Source organism: Sminthopsis crassicaudata, chromosome 1 (assembly GCF_048593235.1).
Source record: "Sminthopsis crassicaudata isolate SCR6 chromosome 1, ASM4859323v1, whole genome shotgun sequence".
NCBI classification, from domain to species: domain Eukaryota; kingdom Metazoa; phylum Chordata; class Mammalia; order Dasyuromorphia; family Dasyuridae; genus Sminthopsis; species Sminthopsis crassicaudata.
Genome location: NC_133617.1, coordinates 351,562,804 through 351,584,809, shown reverse-complemented (window position 1 = coordinate 351,584,809; position 22,006 = coordinate 351,562,804). Strand labels below are relative to the sequence as shown.

The following is a 22,006-nucleotide window of genomic DNA, read 5'->3' as shown; positions in this document are numbered from 1 at the left end:
AGCCCACCCAAATCCAACTTAAATGTCTTCATAGGTTGCTAAAAGCGGGAGGGAGAGAGAAGAGGAAAGGTCTTTTCCTTTGCATTTGTTTAACCTATATCAGATTGCTTTCTGTTTTGGGGAAGAAGGAAGGAGTGAGAGAGGGAGAAGAATTTGGAACACAAGGTTTTGCAAAGGTAAATGTTGGAAACTATCTTTGCATGTATTTAGAAAAATACAATTTAAAAAATTTTTAAATTATTTCCTGATAGCCAATCAATTTCTTCTATCTGTCACCAGCCTGTGCTCAGGTCTTTCCACCTTAGTATGACCTGCTCGAGCTTGTGATGCATTGGAATATTCTTTGAGAGTCCATTGTTACCTCTTTGCCACAGTGAGGCAACATGGGAGGATTCTAGTGAAAGATATTTGGTAGCAAATTCATTTGTGTACATTTGACGTAGACACATATCTCTATATCTACATATTTGTAGCTATATCTTTTTGTGCATATAAAGCTATCACAATAATAGTATAATATTATAATATAATAATATTAATGTAATATTATTATAATATAATAAATATAATATAATAATAGTATAATATATATAATCTCATTTGATCTATATATAACTCCAGGAATTAAGTACTGTTATGACCCCCATTTTATCTATGAGGAAACTGAGGCAGATAGAGATTGAGAGACTTGTCCTGAGTCACACAACCATCTGAGATCAAATTTGAATTCAGATCTAACTCCAAAACTAGCACTCTATCTGCTATGGCAGCTAGACTACAAGAAGGTTCCCCTTTGCTTCATGTGGAATGATTAGATACCAGAGCAGTAGATGGAGTACAGGCATTGAATATTTTCTCTGGTTATAAGATCAAAGGATCATTGGAAGGGATCTTAATGAACATCTCTATGCCATATTTCAGGACAATGAACAGAAATAGAAATGCTTATTTATAGCAAATGCCATGTTGCCATTCATGCACTTCTCTCACTCATCAGCTGACATTAAGAAAAATTACCTCTTCATTAAATATACAGACCTTTTACCTGAGCCATCTGACCAGCTTCCCCACATTTTCATGCTCTTTTAAACTCTGTCCCCATCGAGTTTCCTCTGCTTTTTACTTTGAGCCTCTGTTCTCATTCCTATACACCTTTTTCCCTGGGCTCCATCTTACGCTATGACCATGGTTAGGGGAAGAATTTGGGGGGGGGGGGGAAGAAGGGGAGTGGTATATGAACCTAAAGATAGTGATATTGGGGAAAATGAACTCTGACTTCCAGGAAGGGATTGCTGCAGGCTTGGAGGCCTTGGGTAAGGCATGTTTGCATGGCATGGTTGGATGGCCATTTTTCTTTGGCAGCATTATAATGTGATATAAAGACACTGCTTTTTTCTTGGGGCTTTCTCTCTGAGCAACTTTGGATTCTTTTTGTCAAAATGATTCAATGTTCTGTTTTTTTATCTAGAGGGAACAGGGAAGGGAGAAGAGAGGGTGCAGAATGCGATCAGTCACATGTTTTTCTATAATATTGAAGTCTCTAAAAGATCAAGTAACATTATATTAATATTAGTCACTGTTTTGACAGCTGTGATTGATTTGAACTTGTTGACATTTTCTACGCAACAAACATCTCAACACCCTTCTGATCCAGACATGGGAATGTTCGTCTCAAAGAGAAAACTTAAGACTGCATATTTACTACAACATGATGTCAGGAAGAAAAGGATCAAGCCCAAGTTACAGGGATCAGTAGAGTTGCTTATGCCTTAGAAATCACCCTTCTTTGATGATCACTCCAACTTACACCTGTACACCAGTTCAGCACTCACTTCACTCCAACTTGGCCATCATTTGGAAACTTTCTACTGCCTGACTTTGCTTTTATATGTCAGGGGAAAAGCTGAAAAGCCTTTAGACTCAATCCCACCTCAGAATGACCAAATATGGATCTGCCACCCAAAGCAAGGCAACCAATCCTTTAGGATGGAAGCAGAGGGACCGGAGTAGTGCTGATAAGTCACCAGGGAGACAGACATTTCTTTCTTGAAAAGACCCAGCCTTCACATAAATTCAGCCCTCAGGATTGCATGGGCCAGAGGTACTATCAACACAAAAATCACAACTTGTTCCCAGCTGAGGATGCTTTTGTCCCTGTACACTCATTTATTTGCCCTTCTGCATCTCTCAAATAATGATGGACTTGGGTTTTGATAACAGACTTTTTCATTTCACTTTTTAAAATATTTGTTTAGTAGTACATCTAACCTGCAAAGCTAAAATATTGATAAATTCTGACTGGAATAGATACCTGAGATGTACTAGCCATTGAGTCAAGGGAGCAGAGATTGACTCTAAATGTGTATGTTTGTACACATATCTGTATGGGTGTTAAAAACTTTAAATCTTTTCTTCCTTTTCTAACAAGTTCTATGTAAATAGCTTAGGAGTATATTAGAACTTACAGTCAACTTCTGATTATACACACCATGGAAGGGAAGCCAAGTGGTACCTGAAATTCCACAAAGCCAGGCCAAAGTTATAACTTCACTTTCCTTGGCCTGTTTTCCTGCTAAGCCAAACTAATAGTGCCAAGAAAGCTCCCAGCAATGCATGGCTTGGAGAATCTCAAGTTGACTGTACTTGGTATTGTGCAATCCTGTCAAGGTAGGCAACCCTAAGGAGTGAGCTAACCTCTGAACAAAAGCGGAAAAGGTGCAAACAGCTGGAAGCTTTCATAAATAGTACTTTAGGGGGCATCACTTTTAAAATTCCTATAACTAGGACAAGGTCTTCTTGTCTTTTAAAATAGTAGCATCTTCTGCAAAGGTCCACAGAAACAATGTGTATAGATAGAAATGTATGGGCCATGTTAGAAAATGATAATGATTTTAGTAATGGTTTTTTAAAAGTATTTTCAACCACTTTTTTGGAGATCAAATATGAAAACATTTCACTATCTGTCAGCTGTTGATAACATTTTACTTTTTTACTTTGTTTCAATACAGACTTGTTTACTACTTAAAAAAATAAATGGAACATTTTTCTACCATATCACATTTCTTCACTGACAAAAATGAAAATGATTTTCATTACAAAACTAGATGTATTAAAGAATTAGTATGCTTTCTAGTTTCACTTCCACTCATGAATTTATTGCACTTAATATGTATTTTTTCCTACAGAAAGAAGTTTAGCAAAATGAATCTGTGAAAAAAACAAGGCATGAAGCCCAAGCCTTAGGATGACTAAAGGCTGACTTCCACTGACCTATCTCCTCTTCACATTCTCTGGCTCTGGTTTATATAATGTGTATTTGACCTGAGGGCCACAATGTCAAGGCCAGCTTCACATGGTAGGATTTAAAGGAAAAAAAAAAAAAAAAAAAAAAAAGCATCCCTCTTTGGAAAAAAAAAATCCTGTTTGCCAGCTTGATGACACTACAACTTATGAGTTCTTCCCTTTAGCTTGCAGCTTCTTATCCCTTGTTATGATACAAATGTCCCTCAGGGAAACCGTACATTAAGCCTTATAAACCATTTATACCTTAATGTGAAGTTTATCAGCCTGAGAATAGATTTTTTTAAGGTGTAAATATGAAATAGAACATGAGGATATCTGGTTAGTGGTTGAGAGGTTGGTGCAAGAATTCCACAGAGAAGGGGGAAAGGACTCAAAAAGCTGTGGGGCTAGGAGATAGAGAGGATGTTTCCATTAAATTTTATAGTGTTGCCTATAGGTGGCCATTGCTAACAGTTTTCTTCCACTCCCTGTCATGGGCATCTTGGTCTTTTGTTCTGTTTTCTCTCTCTTTTCATTCTATTTGTTTTCTTTTTTCCTCCTCACTTTCTCTGCAGAAGAGGGGACAGGTAAGTTGCCCAGTGGATAGGAGTGCTCAGAAGGATCTGAGTTCAAATCCAGCCTCAGATGCTTACTGTATTACCCTGGGCAACCTCTGTCTGCCTTAGTCCACTGGAGAAGGAAATGGCAAACTATTCCAGTATCTTGGCCAAAAAAAAGTCATAAATGGGGTCACAAAGAGTCAGATATGATTGAACTATATCAGTTGTGAAGAGGATATAAGAAACTGATTTAGGCCCAATGAAACCTGAGTTTAAGTCCCATTTCTGACATACACTAGTTGGGATCTATGGCAAGTCACTCAGACTTTCAGTGCTCTAGACAACACAGCAAGCAAAAATGATGCAACCGCAGAAGGAATTTTCTCATTTAGGAGTTCCTCATACCAAGGAAATTCAAAGCCTTTTCCTTATCCCCTATACCTCAAAGTTAAAATATATTTCAAGGAAAACTATTAAAGAAGATTCATTAACATCTCTTGGTGGCTCTGCTGAGCTCCTTTTTTTCCTCTTTCTTTTTAAATCTTTGATACAAAGGAAAGCATGTTGAGAGGAGAAGGGAGGAAAAAATACAGAAATTGTGATTTTACAACAAAAGGCATTGATCAATAAAACGGTTGGATACGCATTTTAAAAGAAATGAAAACAGAAGCAAAAGTGGTTTAAAAAGAACAGAAAAATGTCTGTTCCAGATACCCAAGATGAATTACTAGTGTTTGATTGATCTTGAAATCTGTGGGGTCCTAAGTGATATTAGCTTCTTTCTTTACTAGTAAGGGAAGAGCAAAAAAAAAAAAAAAAAAAAAAATAGTATTGAGCAGTCATAGAGGTATGGAAAACCAAACTGAAAACTAAATCTACATTTAGTCTAATAAATCAACCAATTTGATATAAAATAGAACAAATGCTAGCAACCAGATATTATTCCTGTTAACATCCCCACCTTTTCAAACATATGTCACTGTGTTCTTACTTCCTTTCTCTTCCTCCACTTTCTCCCTTGGTGATTTTACCTACTCTTATGACTTCAGTTATCACCTCTATACAAATGATTCCAGAATCTTACTGTAGAGAGTTATGTGGCAGAAAATATTAATAGTTCACCCTCTCCTTCCAATGATTCTAATGCCTTGTTGAGCTTTTAAAGATTTGTCATAATGTGCATAATCCTGGGTTAAATAGGAGTTTGGGATGGGAAGGAAGGAGATTAGGAAAAAAATCCTCAGAAAACTCATATTCTGGGGTAATGGAGGATTTAGGCTCCAGGGCCAATTTGCCCCACCAAGGTGAAATGAAAGATTTTACCTACTTATGGAATGGGGACTGAGTATTTCCTTTTGATCAAAATTTCTTAGTTATTTCATCCCAATTAAATACATGGCTATTTGATTTATTGTTCTTGCCTGGTCTGTCTTGAGAGTAGGCATATAGTGGGAAGTTAAATCTTACATTAAATATATTTTTTGGCAAGACAATCAAAATTAAGTGACTGATCCAGGGTCATATAGCTAGTAAGTGTCTGAGGCCAGATTTAAACTCAGGTCTTCCTGACTTCAGGCCCAGTGTTCTATTCCCTGCACTACCTAGTTTCCCCTTAAATTTCTACTAAACTCCATAACCCATAGAAATTCCAGAGTGGAATGTAGAGTATACACATATATCTATACCTATACATATTATATATACACACATGCATGCACAACACATGTGTGCATATATATAAACATATGTGTAAGTACATGGATAGATAAATTGTGCAATTATTAAATGCAAGCAGACATGCCAATTTTTTGAGTATTCACCAGGAAAGACCATGACTAGCAGTAGGAACAGGGGGACTATTTCACTTCAATAGGTCACAGAGGGTTCAGAGAAAAGCAGCAAAAAATTGAAAAATATATAGTGGCAGGATTGGCTGGAATAGAGTTGGGAGCACTGACACCAAAAAGAGAGAAGAAAGAACAGGAGTTTGAGGTCTTCTTTTCATATAGTTTTTTTGGGAAATTGGACCAATGCCAATTTGTACCACCTTGGGATTAGTTCATTAACGTCTCCATGTCATCACAAAGTTATTAGTAAAACTTCATAGTCTTCATCCCAAAATGATAAGCACCATTTTGATATTCTACTGATTTGAATTTTGTCCAGAATTTGCATATCTCAGGACCAGAACTTTGACCTGCAGCTCCTAGATGTTTTTTCCCTGATTATTACATATTACCAGGATATGAATTTAATTAATATATAATATAATTTGCAAATTATGCTCCTTCGATCTTTGGGACAGTTTATATATGACTTTCAGGTTCCCATTTGCAATTTTATTTCCTGCTTTGGCCACTTATAATCTTATTTATTATACTGACTGGAAAAGAGGAAATAATCAGGGGGACCACAAGATAGATTTTTAAAGACAGAGTGGGTATATGTATGTGTGTGTTAGTATGTATACTCACATACACATATATACACATATACACATACGTACACTTACAGTCATAGACCCTCCTCAAAACCTTTCTAGTTTGTTAGGGCTTAAGAAATAGCCACAGGAAGATGGAAGAGAATAGACACTTTTTGCAGGACTGTTACTATTACAGATATTTATTTAATTGAATTAGCCCAGAGAGTCTTTGTCTATCCTGATCCTGTCGTGAGTAGCTCCTAAGATAAGGAAGATGAAGATGCTGTGTTCTTCAAGCTCAGTCCTCTCAGACCTGAAGCAGAGTTACTTAAAAAATTATGTGTTTGCTCTTACTTCTAAGGGGCAAGTAAGCCCAAGACCACTGGGTGGTGTACCTGTTTCCATAAGGTGACATATACCCAAGTGGCTCAAACCACCACCTCCCATACACACTCATGGGAGAGAGCCCAGGAATAACAGAAACCTCAAGACCACCAGTCCTGCATCCAGCCTGGACCCTGTAACCATCAAGGTGAGTAATCCTTATAGAGAGAGGACCTTCTTTCCCCTTCCCCAATACCAGCTTAATCTTGGTAACAGCAGCACCCACTGACCACAGGTACAATCAACCTTTGTGAAGATGTCCCCAGGTTACTTCCTCCCCAGCTGTTGCAACCCCAATCTCTTAAGCATCCTCAAATTCTGAAGATCCAAAAAAGAAATTTCTCAGTACCACAATCCTTGGCACTCTCAAGTGCTTCAACATTAGAAACACATAGGGTTTTCTTAAAAGAAATGACACATACACAAAAGGATAAAATACATCTCCTATGCTATTGCACCTTGAACTGGAAATTTCCATCTTAGGCAAAAACTTTCCAGAAGTGTTGGCTCCTTCATTAGAATGTGAGGAAGAATTCACTGAGAACAGGGACTGCCATGCATTTCTATCTGTATCACTACATCTTAGCACAGTGCTTCCTATATATTGTTTAATAAGTACTTTTTTCAAGCACTCATTCAAAATTAGTGCTACCATGTTTAATCTGTATTAGAGTACTTGCTATCTAGGGGAGGAAAGTGGAGGGAAGGGAGGGAGAAAAATATGGAATACAAGGTTTTGCAAAGGTGAAAATTGAAAACTATCCTTGCAGGTATTTTGAAAATAAAATGCTATTTTTAAATTAGTATTATTATTATAATTATTATAAATTAAAATTAGTGCTACATAGAAGAACAGCATTGCCCTCCTAGGAAAAAGTCCAGCTCTTGCTTTGGATATTTCCCTGGTTCTTTGTCCCTAGATGATTTCTTAGCTTCTCTAGCTTATGTAGTTCACTGACTAGTTTTCTACTTACTTCTGTCTCTCAGCCTCATATTCCAGCAATGCATTCACTTCTTCCCATTTTATTTACACTCCCCCCACTTCAATTAAGAGTCATAGCCCTCTCTTCCTTTGTCCAGGCCTCTCACTTTGTCTTGGATCCCTTGAATCAAATTTCCTTGTTATCTAACTCCAGTTCACCTGACCGCTGACCCGTCTCTTGCATTAACTCATCAGCATTCGACCAGTATCACCATCAGTCAATCCCCCCAGCCTATACTTGGACCCATCCGGCGGGTCTCACAGTTTATTTGCAGACTGCTCAATCCCATTCCATGCAAAACCTATCCTGGTTCCTTGCTTTTTCCAGGAGTCTGTGTGAAGAGTTTTGTTTTCCCTTGTGCAAAGTTTGACACTGGCTCCCTCATGTGGTAGTTACTAAGATCAAATGCTTTCTATTCCAAATGCTAAAATTGTACTTATGAATGGTAGACTTTAGACTTGATTCCACACAAAATCCAGCCTGGCAGTATTAAACAGACATATATGTCAGTATATAAGGAGGTGTTTTCCCATTCAACCAGTTGCTGCCTCTTCCAAATGAGTTTTACTAAGAGGAGGCACTTGACCCTTTTACCTGACATGACCTCCTTCCATTCATATCCCTCTCAGGTTCTATCCTTGTACAGATGCTCCTTGGCTGGTTGTATTCTCCAGATTCCTAAATACTGATAACATGTCCTTATTTTTAAGATGAGATCCTTTTCAGATATAAAATTGTAAAAATTATTTACTTATTAGCATTTTTATTTTTTCCCAATTACATGTAAAAATAATTTTAACTTTTTTTTTAATTTCAGTTCCAAGTTTTCTCCTTCCCTTTTCCTCCTTCCCCCTCACTTTGAGAAGGCAAGCAATTTTGTATGGGTTGTACACAAGTAGTTATGCAAAACATTATCATATTAGTCATTTTGTGAAGGAGAACAAACTGAAAAAAGAAAAAGTTTTTTTTAAAGCACGTTTCAATCTATATTCAAACTCCATTAGTTCTTTCTCTGAAGGTGGATAGCATTTTTTACCACAAGTCCTTCAGAATTGTCTTAGATCATTGCATTGCTACTAATAACTAAAGCCATTTACAGTTGATCATCATATAATATTGCTATTACTGTGTAGAATGTTCTCCTCCATTTCACTTTGCATCAGTTTGTATAAGCCCAGGTTTTTCACATTTAAATCTAATGTCCTTTCACAGAAATGAATTTCAGCGCTCCTTCCACAGCATGGTTTCAGGGAACATTTTTCCTGATGTTTTCCTTGTGGAATCCCTTATCTTCCTTGAGGCCTTCTCTCTGTAAAGTTCCAAGGTACCCCTTGATACCACAGGGCCATAAATGATTACCAAGCAGCCCGTGCTTAAAGTCCTTTAACCCCAAAAAGTTAACTCTCTCCTTCTTTTCATGCTGCAATATTCTGCTTGAATACAACAGTAACCCAAAAGTAAAGAGATACTTCAGACAAATAAATCCAAGTACTTAGCCTGGGCAGAATCTGAAGCTGGGCCCAAAATAGAACTCAGATGGCAGCATGTGATTGCTCACTCACTCCTGTCCCAAAGATCCAGCACTGTCAGGACCTGTTAGCAGCTGCTCCCAAAAATAGACGGAAGAAGCAGCAATTCCAGTCTGAACAACACCACGGAGCGATCTCTTCCATACTGGTGGGTGCCCTGAGGTGTCATGAAGTCTCTGAGGTTTGCGAGCGCAGAAGCCCTGGTGTCCAATGCCCAGGTGACCAGGGAGAATCTGCCAAACGTGGCGTACAACCTCTACCCCCTTCTGTTTAAAGCCAGCTATTTGCTGGAGCAAGGAGAAGTGATTCACGACCTGTTGGAAAACTGGCCACTAGCAGAATTCAACCTTGGAAACCTGTTGGGACCCACGGCAGACTCCCCAGAAGATCTCAGCACTCGGGCCTGCAAGATCTGCCTGGAAGCCTGTCTGATGGGGCTCAAAGACTACGTGCTGAATGATTCCCCAACTTACACCAAAAAGCTGAGAACAGCCAATCTCACGGGCATCCAGGATGTGGAAGTTCAGCTGTGCAAGTGCCAGACCTCCCTGGGGCGATGGGGCCGGACGGGCCTCCTAGCCAGACTCTGCTTTGATCTGCTGGTGGAGCTGCAGAGGCGACCGTTCAACCCCAGCGTCTTGGACATGGGGATCGACGTCTTCATCAACTTCTTTGTCACGGAGGGCAACTATGAGTGTGCCCTGCAAGCCCTTATGGTGAGGTGCCATTCTCCGCTGAAGGTGCGTTGTGTGGCCTTCCGCGCTGACAGCCTGGGCCTGAAGAAGCTCTTCTACATGCTGCGCCTGGTGGAGCCCGACTCCCTGGAGAAGCTGGAGATCGTCCACAACGTGCACATGGAGATGGAGCACCTGCAGGTGTTACTCAACCACTTGGACTTTCCCCGGCTGGTCTCACTCACGCTGCCGGCCAGAGCCTTCAACGTGCGCCGGCTCCAGGGAGAGGATGAGTCCATCCTCACCACCATCGGGGAGAAACTGAGCCGCATGTCCCAGCTCACCGAGCTGAGCCTGGCCTTTTCCATCCTGACGGGGAGAACTCGGAAGCTGCTCAGGTGAGATCCTGATCCTGGCAGGCTCTGTCACCCGGGGTGGTCAGGTTACCAAACAAAGGCTAGAAATCCACAGGTAGTCTAATCAAAATAAGCGTTTCCCAAGCAAGCAGTGTGATTCAAGTATCAGAAGATAGAGGATTCTGAGGAGTCTGGGAAAGGATAAATGGTGTAGTAATAGAGTAGTTTTGGTATTATATCAAGTAATAAATAATAAATTTGACATTATATATTTTGTTTTATATATTGTAGATATGTATTTTAGCTCAAAGGCATGTCAGTGTATCCAGAATGAAGAAAAATATCTAGTCCTACGGAATAAAAACTTTTATTTCCATTAGGAAACCATACAGATAATATTGTATTTTATAAATTATTATTATTATATATTATTAAATATAAATATATTTATATTTTTTATTTTATATATTATAGATATGTAATTTAGCTCAAAGACAGGTCAGTGTACCCAGCATGAAGAAAGTCATCTAGTCCTAAAAAATAAGAGCTTTTGTTTCTACTAGGAAACCATACAGATAATATTGCATTTTGCATATTTATATATTTTATTTTATATATTGTAAATATATATATTTTAGCTCAAAGACAGGTCAGTGTATCCAACATGAAGAAAGTCATCTGGTCCTAAAGAATAAGAGAATTTGTTTCTATTAGGAAGCCATCCAGATAATATTGTATCTTATATATTAATATATTATATTTTATATATTGTAGATATGTATTTTAGCTCAAAGACAGGTCAGTGTATCCAGCATGAAGAAAATCATCTAATCCTAACGAATAAGAGCTTTTGTTTCTATTAGGAAACCATCCAGACAATATTGCATTTTATATATTATATATTTATTTTTTATTTTATGTATTGTAGATATATTTTAGCTCAAAGGCATTTCAGTGTATGCAGCATAAAGAAAGTCATCTAGTCCTAAAGAATAAGAACTTTTGTTTCTATTACAAAGCCATCCAGACAATATCGTATTTTATATGTTAATATGTTATATATTTATTTTTTCTATTTTATATATTGTAGATATGTATTTTAGCTCAAAGACAGGTCAGTATATCCAGCAAGAAGATACCTCGTCCTAAAGAATAAGAGCTTTTCTTTCTATTAGGAAACTGTCCAGATAATATTACTACATGTTGGCATTAAAGGCTAGTAGGTTTCGTCTTAGCATCTACCTCTTTTTTTAATATCTTCAAGTTTTGGGGCCAAATTTAAAATGTCATAGTTCTAAGTCAGATACATCCCAAATACACTATTAAGTATAAACCTAAATAAAAACCAGATCATAGTGAGGGAGACAGAGGTGACAAAAATGAATTGAAGTCAGAGCAATAAGCTCTGTCCCTCAAAGAGAAGGGATGGCAGAAATGGTCAAGGAGGTCACTCAGAGTCAATAGAGACTAGGATGGAGATGCATTTCCTTTGGAATTCTTGACCAAGTTACATCACAGCATATTCAATAGTCTGCTATTCAAGCAGTTACACTCATAGTCTCTCAAACTTTAAGGAAGTAAAAGTTGTTCCATTTTCCAGCCTAGAGGAAAACAGACTGAGGAAAGCATTGTGGTAGGCTGGTAAATCTAGAGTGAGCTTGTAAATGAGTAATTCTGAGCTACTTTGACTGTATAAATAGGAGAACTAGAAAGTACCTAAAGCAGGGAGACTGTTATATCTAGTTGTGACCTGATGCCCTAATTCACATATGATAGTGTTTGAGGTGCATTTTTTTTGCTAGGTATCACAAATCCTTGCTAAGAGTTTTGCCTCAATCAATCCAGTAAGCTTATTGCTTACACTAGCATTTGTGTATGTTTTTATTAACAATTAATTGTGTGATTGTTTTCACTTTTGGAAACCCATGCTAACACATGGCTGTGTGCAGTAGAATAAAAATTGAGAGGTCAATAGATGCAAATTTATGGAGTGAATTCTATCTTAATAGACACTTCACTAGTCTTGTTCTCTCTACCTTTGCAGAGCACTCCCCGTGCATTTCTTGTATATTTCTTTTATTTGTCCTAAAATCTCAAGGACTGTACTAGCATACAATAAATGATGCTTGAACTGCATCTTAAAACCAGAGAGGGATTCTGTGAGATACAGGCAAAGGGCATATGCATTCTGGACATGGGGAAGGACCAATCCTAAGGCATGGACACAGGGATGGAGTTATATGTGAGTAACAGAGAGAATGAATACTGTCCAATTAAACTAATAAGATTGGGGCTTAAAAATATAAAAGAAGCTTATCTTTTATTCTAGAGGCAGTAGGGAATCAATGGAGTTTGTGCACTTTAGGAAAATCACTTTCACACAGCTGGAGAAAGAAATGACAAACCACTCCAGCATCTCTGCTTAGAAAACCCCAAATGGGGTCACAAAGAGTCAGACACAACTGAAAATATGAAACAACAAAGAGAATATGTAAAAGGACAGGAGAAATGAGATCCTTGAATCAGGTAAACTAATTCAGAGACTTTTATAATAATCTAGGAAAGGGGTATTTAGTTGCTGAACTAAATTTGCAGCTACATAAACAGAAATAAACAGCTAATTTAGCAACTGATTTTATATATATTATATATGGAGCAACCTAGGAGAATGACAAGCAGCACCTTCAATAGAAATCAAAAGTTTGGAAGAGAGAAATGTATGGAGAGAAAGATAATTAGTTCAGTTTTGGACATATTCAAGTTGAGAAGTCTCCAACATACTTTCAGGTTTCTACTATTAGTTGAAAAAAATTAGTGTCAGATATTCAATAGCAATGGGCTGAATAGTCTACAATTCGAGGGTTATGTACACTGAATGTTCAGATGTTAACATGAGATAGTTAATAAAAATATGAATTGCTGTTCAATTACTCAGTTATATCTGACTCTTCGTGACCCTGTGAAAAATAGTACTCCAATACCATCTATTGAGTTTTCTTGGCAAAGATAATGGAATGGTTTGCCATTTCCTTCTCTAGTGGATTAAGGAAAACAGAAGTTAAATGTGTCTAGTCACATAGTAAGTGTCTGAGGCCAGATTTGAATTCAAGACTTTCTGACTCCAGACCCAGTGCTCTATACACTGAGCACCTAGCCGCCTCTAAAATATATGACTACAAGATGATTTTTAAAATTACAAAAGGCAGCAAGATTTTTGGCACATAGAGCAAATTTACAGAAACACTGGAGATGAAATGAGAAGACCTGGGTTTGATACCTATCTCTTCTACTTAGACCCATGAGACATTTGAAAAACCATTTCTCCTTTCTAAGTTTCTTTAAAAATAAAATGAGAGTCTGACTAAACAACCCACATATCGCCCCCTCCAAGATTCCTTCCAGCTCCAACATGCTGTGTTTGGAATTCTATTTCCAATCTCTGAAGCTAATGAGCTGGAAGATATGTTTTATTTTTTTAAACAATATTATATTTATTTTGTTAAATATTTTCCAATTTCATGCAAACAAATTTTAACATTCATTTTTTAAAATTTTGAGTTCTAAGTTCTCTTCTACCCTCTCATCCCTTCCCTCTCATTGAAAAAGCAAGCAATTTTATATCAAGTATACATGAGAAATCCTGTGAAACATTTCCATATTAGCCATGTTGCAAAAAAAATAGAGAAAAAAAACAGACCCAAAAAAGAGTAATGTTTTTTGAAGTATGCTTCAAGATGCATTCAGATTCCATTAATTCTCTCTGGAGCTAAACAGCAGCATTTTTTTACCATAAGAATTTGGAAATATCTTCGATCATTGTCTTGATCAAAGTAGCTAAGTCTTTCACAGTTGATCATCCTTACAATGTTGCTCTTACTGTATATAATGTTCTCTGGGTTTTACTTACTTCACTTTTTATCGGTTTATGTAAATCTTCCCATGTGAAGAGATATATTTCCAAAGATGTATTCAATCTGAGTAATTCATTGGTAGTCAAGATATGATTTATCACAAATTTTATCATTCTCCTGACAGAATTCTGAGAGACTTCATAGTGTTAGCAATGGTCAAAAACACCATTAAAATAATATATTTCTCCTACATACATATATATATATATATATATATGAGGCAAAAGAGGGTCTTTAAAGTACCATGTAGTCTCATAGAGATCTTGGACACTGCCTGGTTTGAACCTTTTAATTTTTCAGGTAAAGGAAACCAAGATCCAAAGAGATTAACTAACTGACCAATGCCTATGACTTCTATATAGGTACATATACATTCTGCCTCAGTAATCCCATCTCCTTCTGGCTCTACCCTCACTAAATGCTACAGAGTCAGACACTTAAAGGAAGGCTAGTGTCAGGGGAATTATTTGAAAAGGATATACAGGAAAGAACATAAGATGTCATGTCATTTTAGCACATTTCTGATGGATTGATAATGAAAAGAAAGAAAATATACCTCTCTAATTTTGAGCATTATGAATTCTTTTTTCCTTCCTTTCCTTTTTGGGGCAAAATTTGGGATCACTAGGATATGTAACTCACATAGGGAGATGCCTCTGCATGAGAAAACACTTTTCTGACCCTTCTGCCAATGTCTTGGATTTCTCTCTTTCATTTAACATGTGTTGGATTTTAATGATGTATCATTCTGACACATGGGCCAAAGGCTAACAGCTCAAATGTTCCATCCCAGAATTGCTCCAAAAGATGCCCTTCTCACTCAACATCCCTTTGCATGTAGATAAATCCTAATTGCCAAAGGTCTAAAATTAACCAACAAAGAGATGTATTGAGCATTTTGTACATTCTTGACCTCTGTGCTCATTTCTAACTAGCCCCTTCTAGTTAACATTATTAGACAATTTTTTAAAATTTCTACACTCAAATCATAGACCAGTACCAATTGGAGTATTGTGATAATTCTGGGCTCTCAAAGGCTAACATAAGCTATCATAGGTCCTACTCTGCTAAAAAGGGTTCAAGTGTGGGTCTTGGGACAGAATGTGTGTCTGTTGTGTACACATTAGCTTAACTCATAAGAAACAAAAGCTCCTGACCAGAAAATTGGCCACTGGGTGATGACTATTTGGCCACAATTCACAAACCTGTCTTCTGAGACATAGAAGGGCTGCTGCAAGAAGCTCCCACACTGATCAAATCCAAATCAAAGTAATGAAAACAAAACAACTTTTAAAACAACAACTGCAACTTAGTTTTGGAATTAAATGCAGCTAGGATACAGTTACATCTAAATTTGGCTTACAGATAAAGAGTACAAGAGATGAATGTCATCCCAAGCCAAGTGTAACTTGTTTATTAATGTCCACTGAAGGCTCTGAGAACTGTATTAGTCACATAAACAATTTAAATTATCATAAATAAATTTGTATTCCTTCCTCCCAGGGCACTGTTCCTCTATCTTTAATTAGAATATAAGTTCATTTTGAGGATGGATCATTTCATTCTTTGTATTAGCATTATTATCAGCTAGTTTAGTGATTTGGCTCATAGCAGATGGTGCTTCATAAATGGTTATTGTGGTTTTGGGGAACCTTCTAGTTCTTCTACCCAAAAAACTACAGTAGTATCCAGTTTTATAATGGTATCATGCATCAATATTTTACCATAATGCTGTTGGGCTATCCATGAAATGTTCTTTAGCTTCCTCTCTTCAGAGTGACTGCCCCAGTTTGGGAGGCCACGTTCAAGACTGCTTATTGTTACCTGCAGGTATATAACTGTCACTAAGGTTCAGAGATCAGGAAAGCAGTTCGAAAGTAAGAGGTAAATATATCCTTTAAAATGCATCAGACTAAAATACTGAGTCAGTAACATCCATGAGTTTAAAGGGAAGAATGTTATCTCATGGTCCTTGTTTCTGCTGGTGTGGAAGGAGCCACAATAGAAAGCACTCCTTGTCATATATCAGACATGGAGGGAAGAAGAAACTCTCATTTTAAGTATTAACTTCTAATTGTCTTTTTGTTCTTTCTTTTTGACTTTGCCAGTCAATAAACATTTATTAAGCACCTCCTATGTGCCAGGTCCTATAAACTTAACCTAGGTATCTGTTTTTTATTTGTAACGACTCTGTATCCTTTGGGAGTCTCAAAATTCCTCATTGACATGTTCTAACAATGAAAATTGTGCCTAAATTCTACATTTCAAAACAGATACTTCCTCAATCACTATTGGAAGTTTCAGGTACCATATTCTGCCCTTTTATTTCCCCACCTTCCTTTCTAGTAAAGCACAATTTTTTTTTTTTTACTCACATGGAACTATAAAATCTCAGCATAGGAAGGGACCTCAGGACATCTAATCCAATCCCCGCCTCAAACATGAATCCTTTCTACAATATTCCCAACTAGAGATCACCTAGTGCCTATGGAAAGATCTCCAGTGACAGGAAAATCACTGTCTATTTGGATCATCTCCAGGAAGCAGTCAGGAAACTACAGTCTGTGGACCAAAACCTATCTACTCCTATTTTTTGTATTGCCCAAGACCTAAGAATTGTTTGTTTGTTTGTTTTTTACATTTTTTAAATATCATGAAACTTTATTTGAAAATGGAAAAAACAAAACAAAACAAAACATTTTTAGCTCACATAAAGAATAGGAGGCATGCTAGATTTGGCCTATGGACTATAGTTTTCTAACCCCCCTAGCCTATTTCTAAATAGCTTGATTTTCAGGAAGTTTTTCAAAATAATGAAGTAAAACCTGTTTTTCTATAGCAATTTCTCATTGTCCTAATTCTTGTCTCTAGAGTCAAATAGAACAAATTTATTCTTTCTGCCAAGAAAGCATCTTTTGCTTTTCTAATCTATTTTTTTTTCTCCTCCATGATACTGAGATTAAGTATATCTGGATTTTGTCAAGGCTTTTTTGACAAAATTTCTCATGATATCTTGTGGACGGAATGAAAGGATAAGGACCTATTGATAAAGACCTACTAGTCTACTACAGCCAAGCAGATTTTCAATGAGCTGAGTAAACAGATTTTAAAAAAGGGTAATGATTAATGAATCTCTGTTAAGGAGGAGAGGGGAGTAGCCTTAGTGATATTTAAATCAACCTAAGAGGTGAAAAATGGAGGAGTTACATGCTGGGGGGGAAAAAAAAAGAATACATAAATAAGTTAATCAATCAATTAATTAATTAATTAATTAATGGATGAATGAATGAATGAATGAATGGAGAAACAAATAAATAAATAAATATTTTTTAAAAATACAAAAATGCTGAAAATTCCTCTCTTCTGGCCTAGTCCTGGAGAGTTTTCTGTTTCCCCAAACTGAGCTTTTCTTCCACCAGAAATGTCTTTATGATACTACAGAGTTCTTTAGATTCCTCAAAAAGGAGAAAGGACTTTTACTGATAGGAACTATTCCAAGTAGAAGTCATCAGTTAATCAAATTTCACCTTGAAGATTTTAGAAAATTCCTATTTTTTATTTCTCTCAACCATTTTCCTTTGTATTTTTCATTTCAGTCCTTTGAGAACTCCCCTGAAAACTTTGGACTTGTCTAACTGCTCTCTGAACTACGCAGATATGGCCTATTTAGCAAATTGCCTCCATGCTCCCCATCTGGAGGTGCTTGACCTCAGTGGACACAATGTGGTCAATCTCTACCCATCAACGTTCTTCAAACTGCTCAGCCAAGCCTCCTGTACTCTGAGGGTCCTGATCTTGGAAGAATGCAATATTGAGGATCGAAACCTTAACATGATGATCGTAGGCTTAACCCCCTGCCGGAAACTCCAAGTCTTCAAATTTCTTGGAAACCCACTTACCTCACAAGCACTGAAATGTCTATTCAATGTATTTTGTCAACTCCCCAAGATGAAATACATTGAGTTCCCAGTGCCAAGGGATTGCTATCCAGATGGTGTAAATTATCCATTAGATGATGCTACCCTCTCCAAATTTGATCACCAGAAATATGAGAAAACTAGAGATGAACTTCATGCAATCCTACTTCAAGCTAATCGGGAAGATATCAAGGCTTCCACACCTCTCTTTGGAAGCTACGACCCAGACATTCAAGAAACAAGCAATGAGCTTGGAGCCTTTTTGCTTCAGTCTTTCAGAGATGCTTTAGAAAACTTTACCACAGCACTAAAAAAAATGAATTAAGTGCCTTAAAAGAAATCCATGAAACTACATCACAATGAGATGCTCTTGCATCAATTTTCCTTTTCCCTCTGGAGATCTGTCCTGGGTTGGGGATGGAACCAAGAAGAAGCATAATTATCATTCTCATGACTACCACCACCACTACCACCATCATCATCAAGCATTCATTCATTAGACACCTGTTTATGCAGGACATTGGGATGGGCACAGTTCAAAGCAGAATACCTAGTCCTATTCCTGCCCTCTTGGAGTTCGCACTTGAAATACACTTGAATGCTATTCTTTTATTCTTCATAGTCGGTTCTGAGAGTCTGGGTAAACGTTAACAGGAAGAAGGGAAAATCCCTGAGATCTTCAGAGAAGTTGCATCGGCTGTCGTCCAGCATGTACTGAAGAAAAGATGTTATGGTCAGGCAACCTGCTTTGGAGGACTGCTACAGACTAAGCAAATCTCCTTGGTCCTAGGTGTGGGGAAAGACCATACCATAGCAGTGGGGAAAGGCACTAAGTGATTGGAAGAGGATGCCAATTGTAGCAGACAACTGTAGCCAATTATAGCTACACAAAGTGCAGCAAGCCAACAGGAGTGTAATAAAGATAGAGTAAGAAGGAAATCAATGATAAAAAAATAGGGAGACAGAGCTACAAGAAAATACAAAGAGTAAGTGAGTTGGTCACCAAGTTAATGAACTTAACTAAGAAATAGAAAGAAAGATGAGAAAAGCAAACCAGACTTTCATTCTTATCAACAAATTCTCTAAGGAACTGATTTTCAAGATATGATCTATAAAAGGTTTGCAAGCCCTCCAAATGGTTCACAAGTACCTTTTTTTTTTTTTTTTTTTTTTTTTTTTTTTTTTGCAGAACTCATGCAGTAATTTTGCAGTATGATTTGACAGTGTTTCTACTTTTATTTCTGATCTGAATTAAGAATCTATTAATGCTGTCACTCACTGTTCTCTTAAAACCCTGTGGCAGGGTTTTGTTTTTTGTTTGTTTGTTTGTTTTGGTTTTGCAGTGATTAGAAATAATAATGAAATCAGTAGTTCAAAGAGAAGCCATAATAAGAAAGAATTCAATTCAACTTAAGAAAAAACTGCTCTACAATTAGAATAATCTAATCCTAAAAATAAGCTACCTTGTTGAGGGAAAGGAATTTTCTCAGAGAAAGTCTTCAAACATAGATGACCATCTTCTCAAGGATATTATAAAGAGGATTCATGGTCAAAAAGAGGTTAGATTAGAAGGCCTCTGTGATCCCTTTCTCCCCTGAGATTCTGAAACTCTGAGAGATACTGCTTTTGTCCCAAGACTTGTAAATACATAAGGGATTTAAAACTGATGGTTGAGAGCCACACTTTAATGATTGAGACCTTCCCGAGTTTTAGAGCTTTGGAAAATCCCTTTCACATGATCATTTCTAGAATTCACTAAAATAACCCTAAACTCTTTAGCAATTTGTCCCAATCTGGAAGATTGTAATCAGTAGGCCCAACCCATTCACCATTAGCAGGAATCACCACCACTTTCTAGTGCAATTGTTATAAGTGCTTAGATTTTTCAGTATTTTGGGCATATGAAAAACACTCTGTTGAGTCCAAGTATAATATATCCAAGGTGTATTATTTAGATCATGTGATCTTAACAAGGAGAATATATTATCTTCACCAACTATACCCATGAACTCACATCTCAAGGATTCATAAATTCATATCATAAGGATTCAGTTTGGCTCAAGATCTGAGTGACAACAATAAACTGCCTGGAAATAAACAATAAGATATCATGTGCTTTTTTTCTTTATTTTAATATAATTTAGAATGAAAGATATCTGAGGTTCTGAAAATTTGTTTATTTATTTTTGTTTGACCAGAAAGGCATCCATATTTTAGGTAAGGGTTAAAAAGGATCATCTATGAAATCTTAATCAACTCTGAGATTTTAGGATCCTATTATTTGATATTGCAATTGTCAATCATTTTAGTGATTAATTCCCAGAGTCATAAGTATCAGTTTGGGGACAAGCAACTCAAAATGGATCCTCACATCAGCTTTGTAATTCATGAAATGGGACTAGAACAAGAATTAAAAGAAGATTCAGTTAACTGGCTACTATCAGTGTGTTACAAATGGGTATTATTAATAATAGTAGTTTCCTATTTTTACTAAATATACATGTTCGTATTCTGGGGTAGAGCCCTCATCTCACTTTATAGTATGTATCTTTATTCTAACTTTCTACATTCACATCATTTTGGTATTTTGTTTTTTTCAAATACTTCATCTCCAATATAATGTTTGTTTTCCAAATATGTTGATACTATTATATTTTCTGATTAAAGCTGCAGAAAGTCTTACTCATGAAAGTTGTTTTAGAATGAAGCAGACAACTGAAGAAGGTTATGGAATCTCTTTCCCTTTTCCTTACTCCCCACGCTTTAGTTTCTAAAACCTCTAACTTTACCTCAAAATATCTCTTTATCTCAAAATATTACTATCAAAGATATCTCTTGCAAATGTATCCTTCCAGTGGCTACCTCTACTGGAATTACTCTAATTCATTAAAATTCACTTTAGTAGTGAGTAGACAATAAGTCACCAGGAAAAGATTTGGGAATTGAGTAACCTGCAAGCTCAATGGAAGTAAACAATTTGTTATTGCAACCAAAAAAGTCAAATGTAATCTTAGATGGCATTGTCTAGTTGTTTCCAACTTATTTTGACCTCATTAGGGGTTTTCTTGGCAAAGAATAGTTTGCCATTTCCTTCTCCAGCTCATTTTGCAGATTAGGAAACTGAGTCAAATGGGGTTAAGTGACTTGCCCAGGTCACACAGTAATAAGTGAGACTAGAAGATTAACATTCCTGACTTCAGGCCAAACACTCTATTCACTGTGCCACCTGGGTGTGCAAGAAAGGAACAGTATACAGGAATTGGGAAATGTACTTCCACTGTATTTTACTCTAGTAAAACCACATGTGTGAAATATTGCATTCAGTTCTGAATGCCACATTTTAGGAAGGATATTGATAAGCTGAAGAATATCTAGAAGAGTTTAATCAGAATATAAAAACAGACAAATGGTACAGTCGATAGAGAACTAGAACTGTAGTCAAGAAGACCTGAGTTGAAATGAAGTTCACTCCTAGGCACCCTGGAAATAGGGAATTTTTTTCTTCAGGAGAAAAATCTCTGACTATTCCAGTGTTCTATTCTGATCCCAAATCTCTATCTCACTGAGCAGCTTTTGTTAAGGTGGGGTCTACCTAACCATATAATATGAAAATATAATCTTTTTTAAAGTTATTATCAATTTCCAGCTGCTTTAGCATGTCTTGGAATAGAACACAAAAGACCCTAGTAGAGCAATCCAGTATTAGAAAAATTTAAAGATTGGGGGGGAGGGGGGGAGAGGGGGAAGGGAGAAAGAAAGGAGCAATAGACCTTTCAATCTCAATGATTAATATATCAATCAATAAACATTTAGTAAGCACCTTCTATGTGCCAGACACTGTATTAAGTTGATTATTACTTAAAGCAGTAGATCAAGTAAATGTATGAATACTCAAATTATGTATGTACATGAACACACACACATGTTAACAGTAAACTCTTGGTTTGCTAATGAGTGTCATACCTGTCATACCATGATCAATCCAGAA

At 36.9% G+C, this 22,006-nt stretch overlaps 2 protein-coding genes and 1 long non-coding RNA gene across 3 annotated transcripts in view; 2 read left to right on the top strand and 1 right to left on the bottom strand.

The window, feature by feature from the left end:
• Window positions 1–3,051, top strand: part of PLEKHG4B (pleckstrin homology and RhoGEF domain containing G4B) — a 202,267-nt gene extending 199,216 nt beyond the window's left edge. The window contains 1 exon segment of the mRNA XM_074279211.1: window positions 1,589–3,051. Coding sequence (XP_074135312.1) covers window positions 1,589–1,594 — 6 coding nt within the window. The 3' untranslated portion in view covers window positions 1,595–3,051.
• Window positions 1–22,006, bottom strand: part of LOC141549583 (uncharacterized) — a 53,351-nt gene that overhangs the window by 20,335 nt on the left and 11,010 nt on the right. The window lies entirely within an intron of this gene.
• Window positions 7,435–20,116, top strand: LRRC14B (leucine rich repeat containing 14B). Its single transcript, XM_074279212.1, has 2 exons — window positions 7,435–10,232; window positions 17,698–20,116. The coding sequence occupies exons 1-2, from the start codon at window positions 9,328–9,330 to the stop codon at window positions 18,341–18,343; spliced, it is 1,551 nt and encodes a 516-aa protein (XP_074135313.1). The 5' UTR covers window positions 7,435–9,327; the 3' UTR covers window positions 18,344–20,116.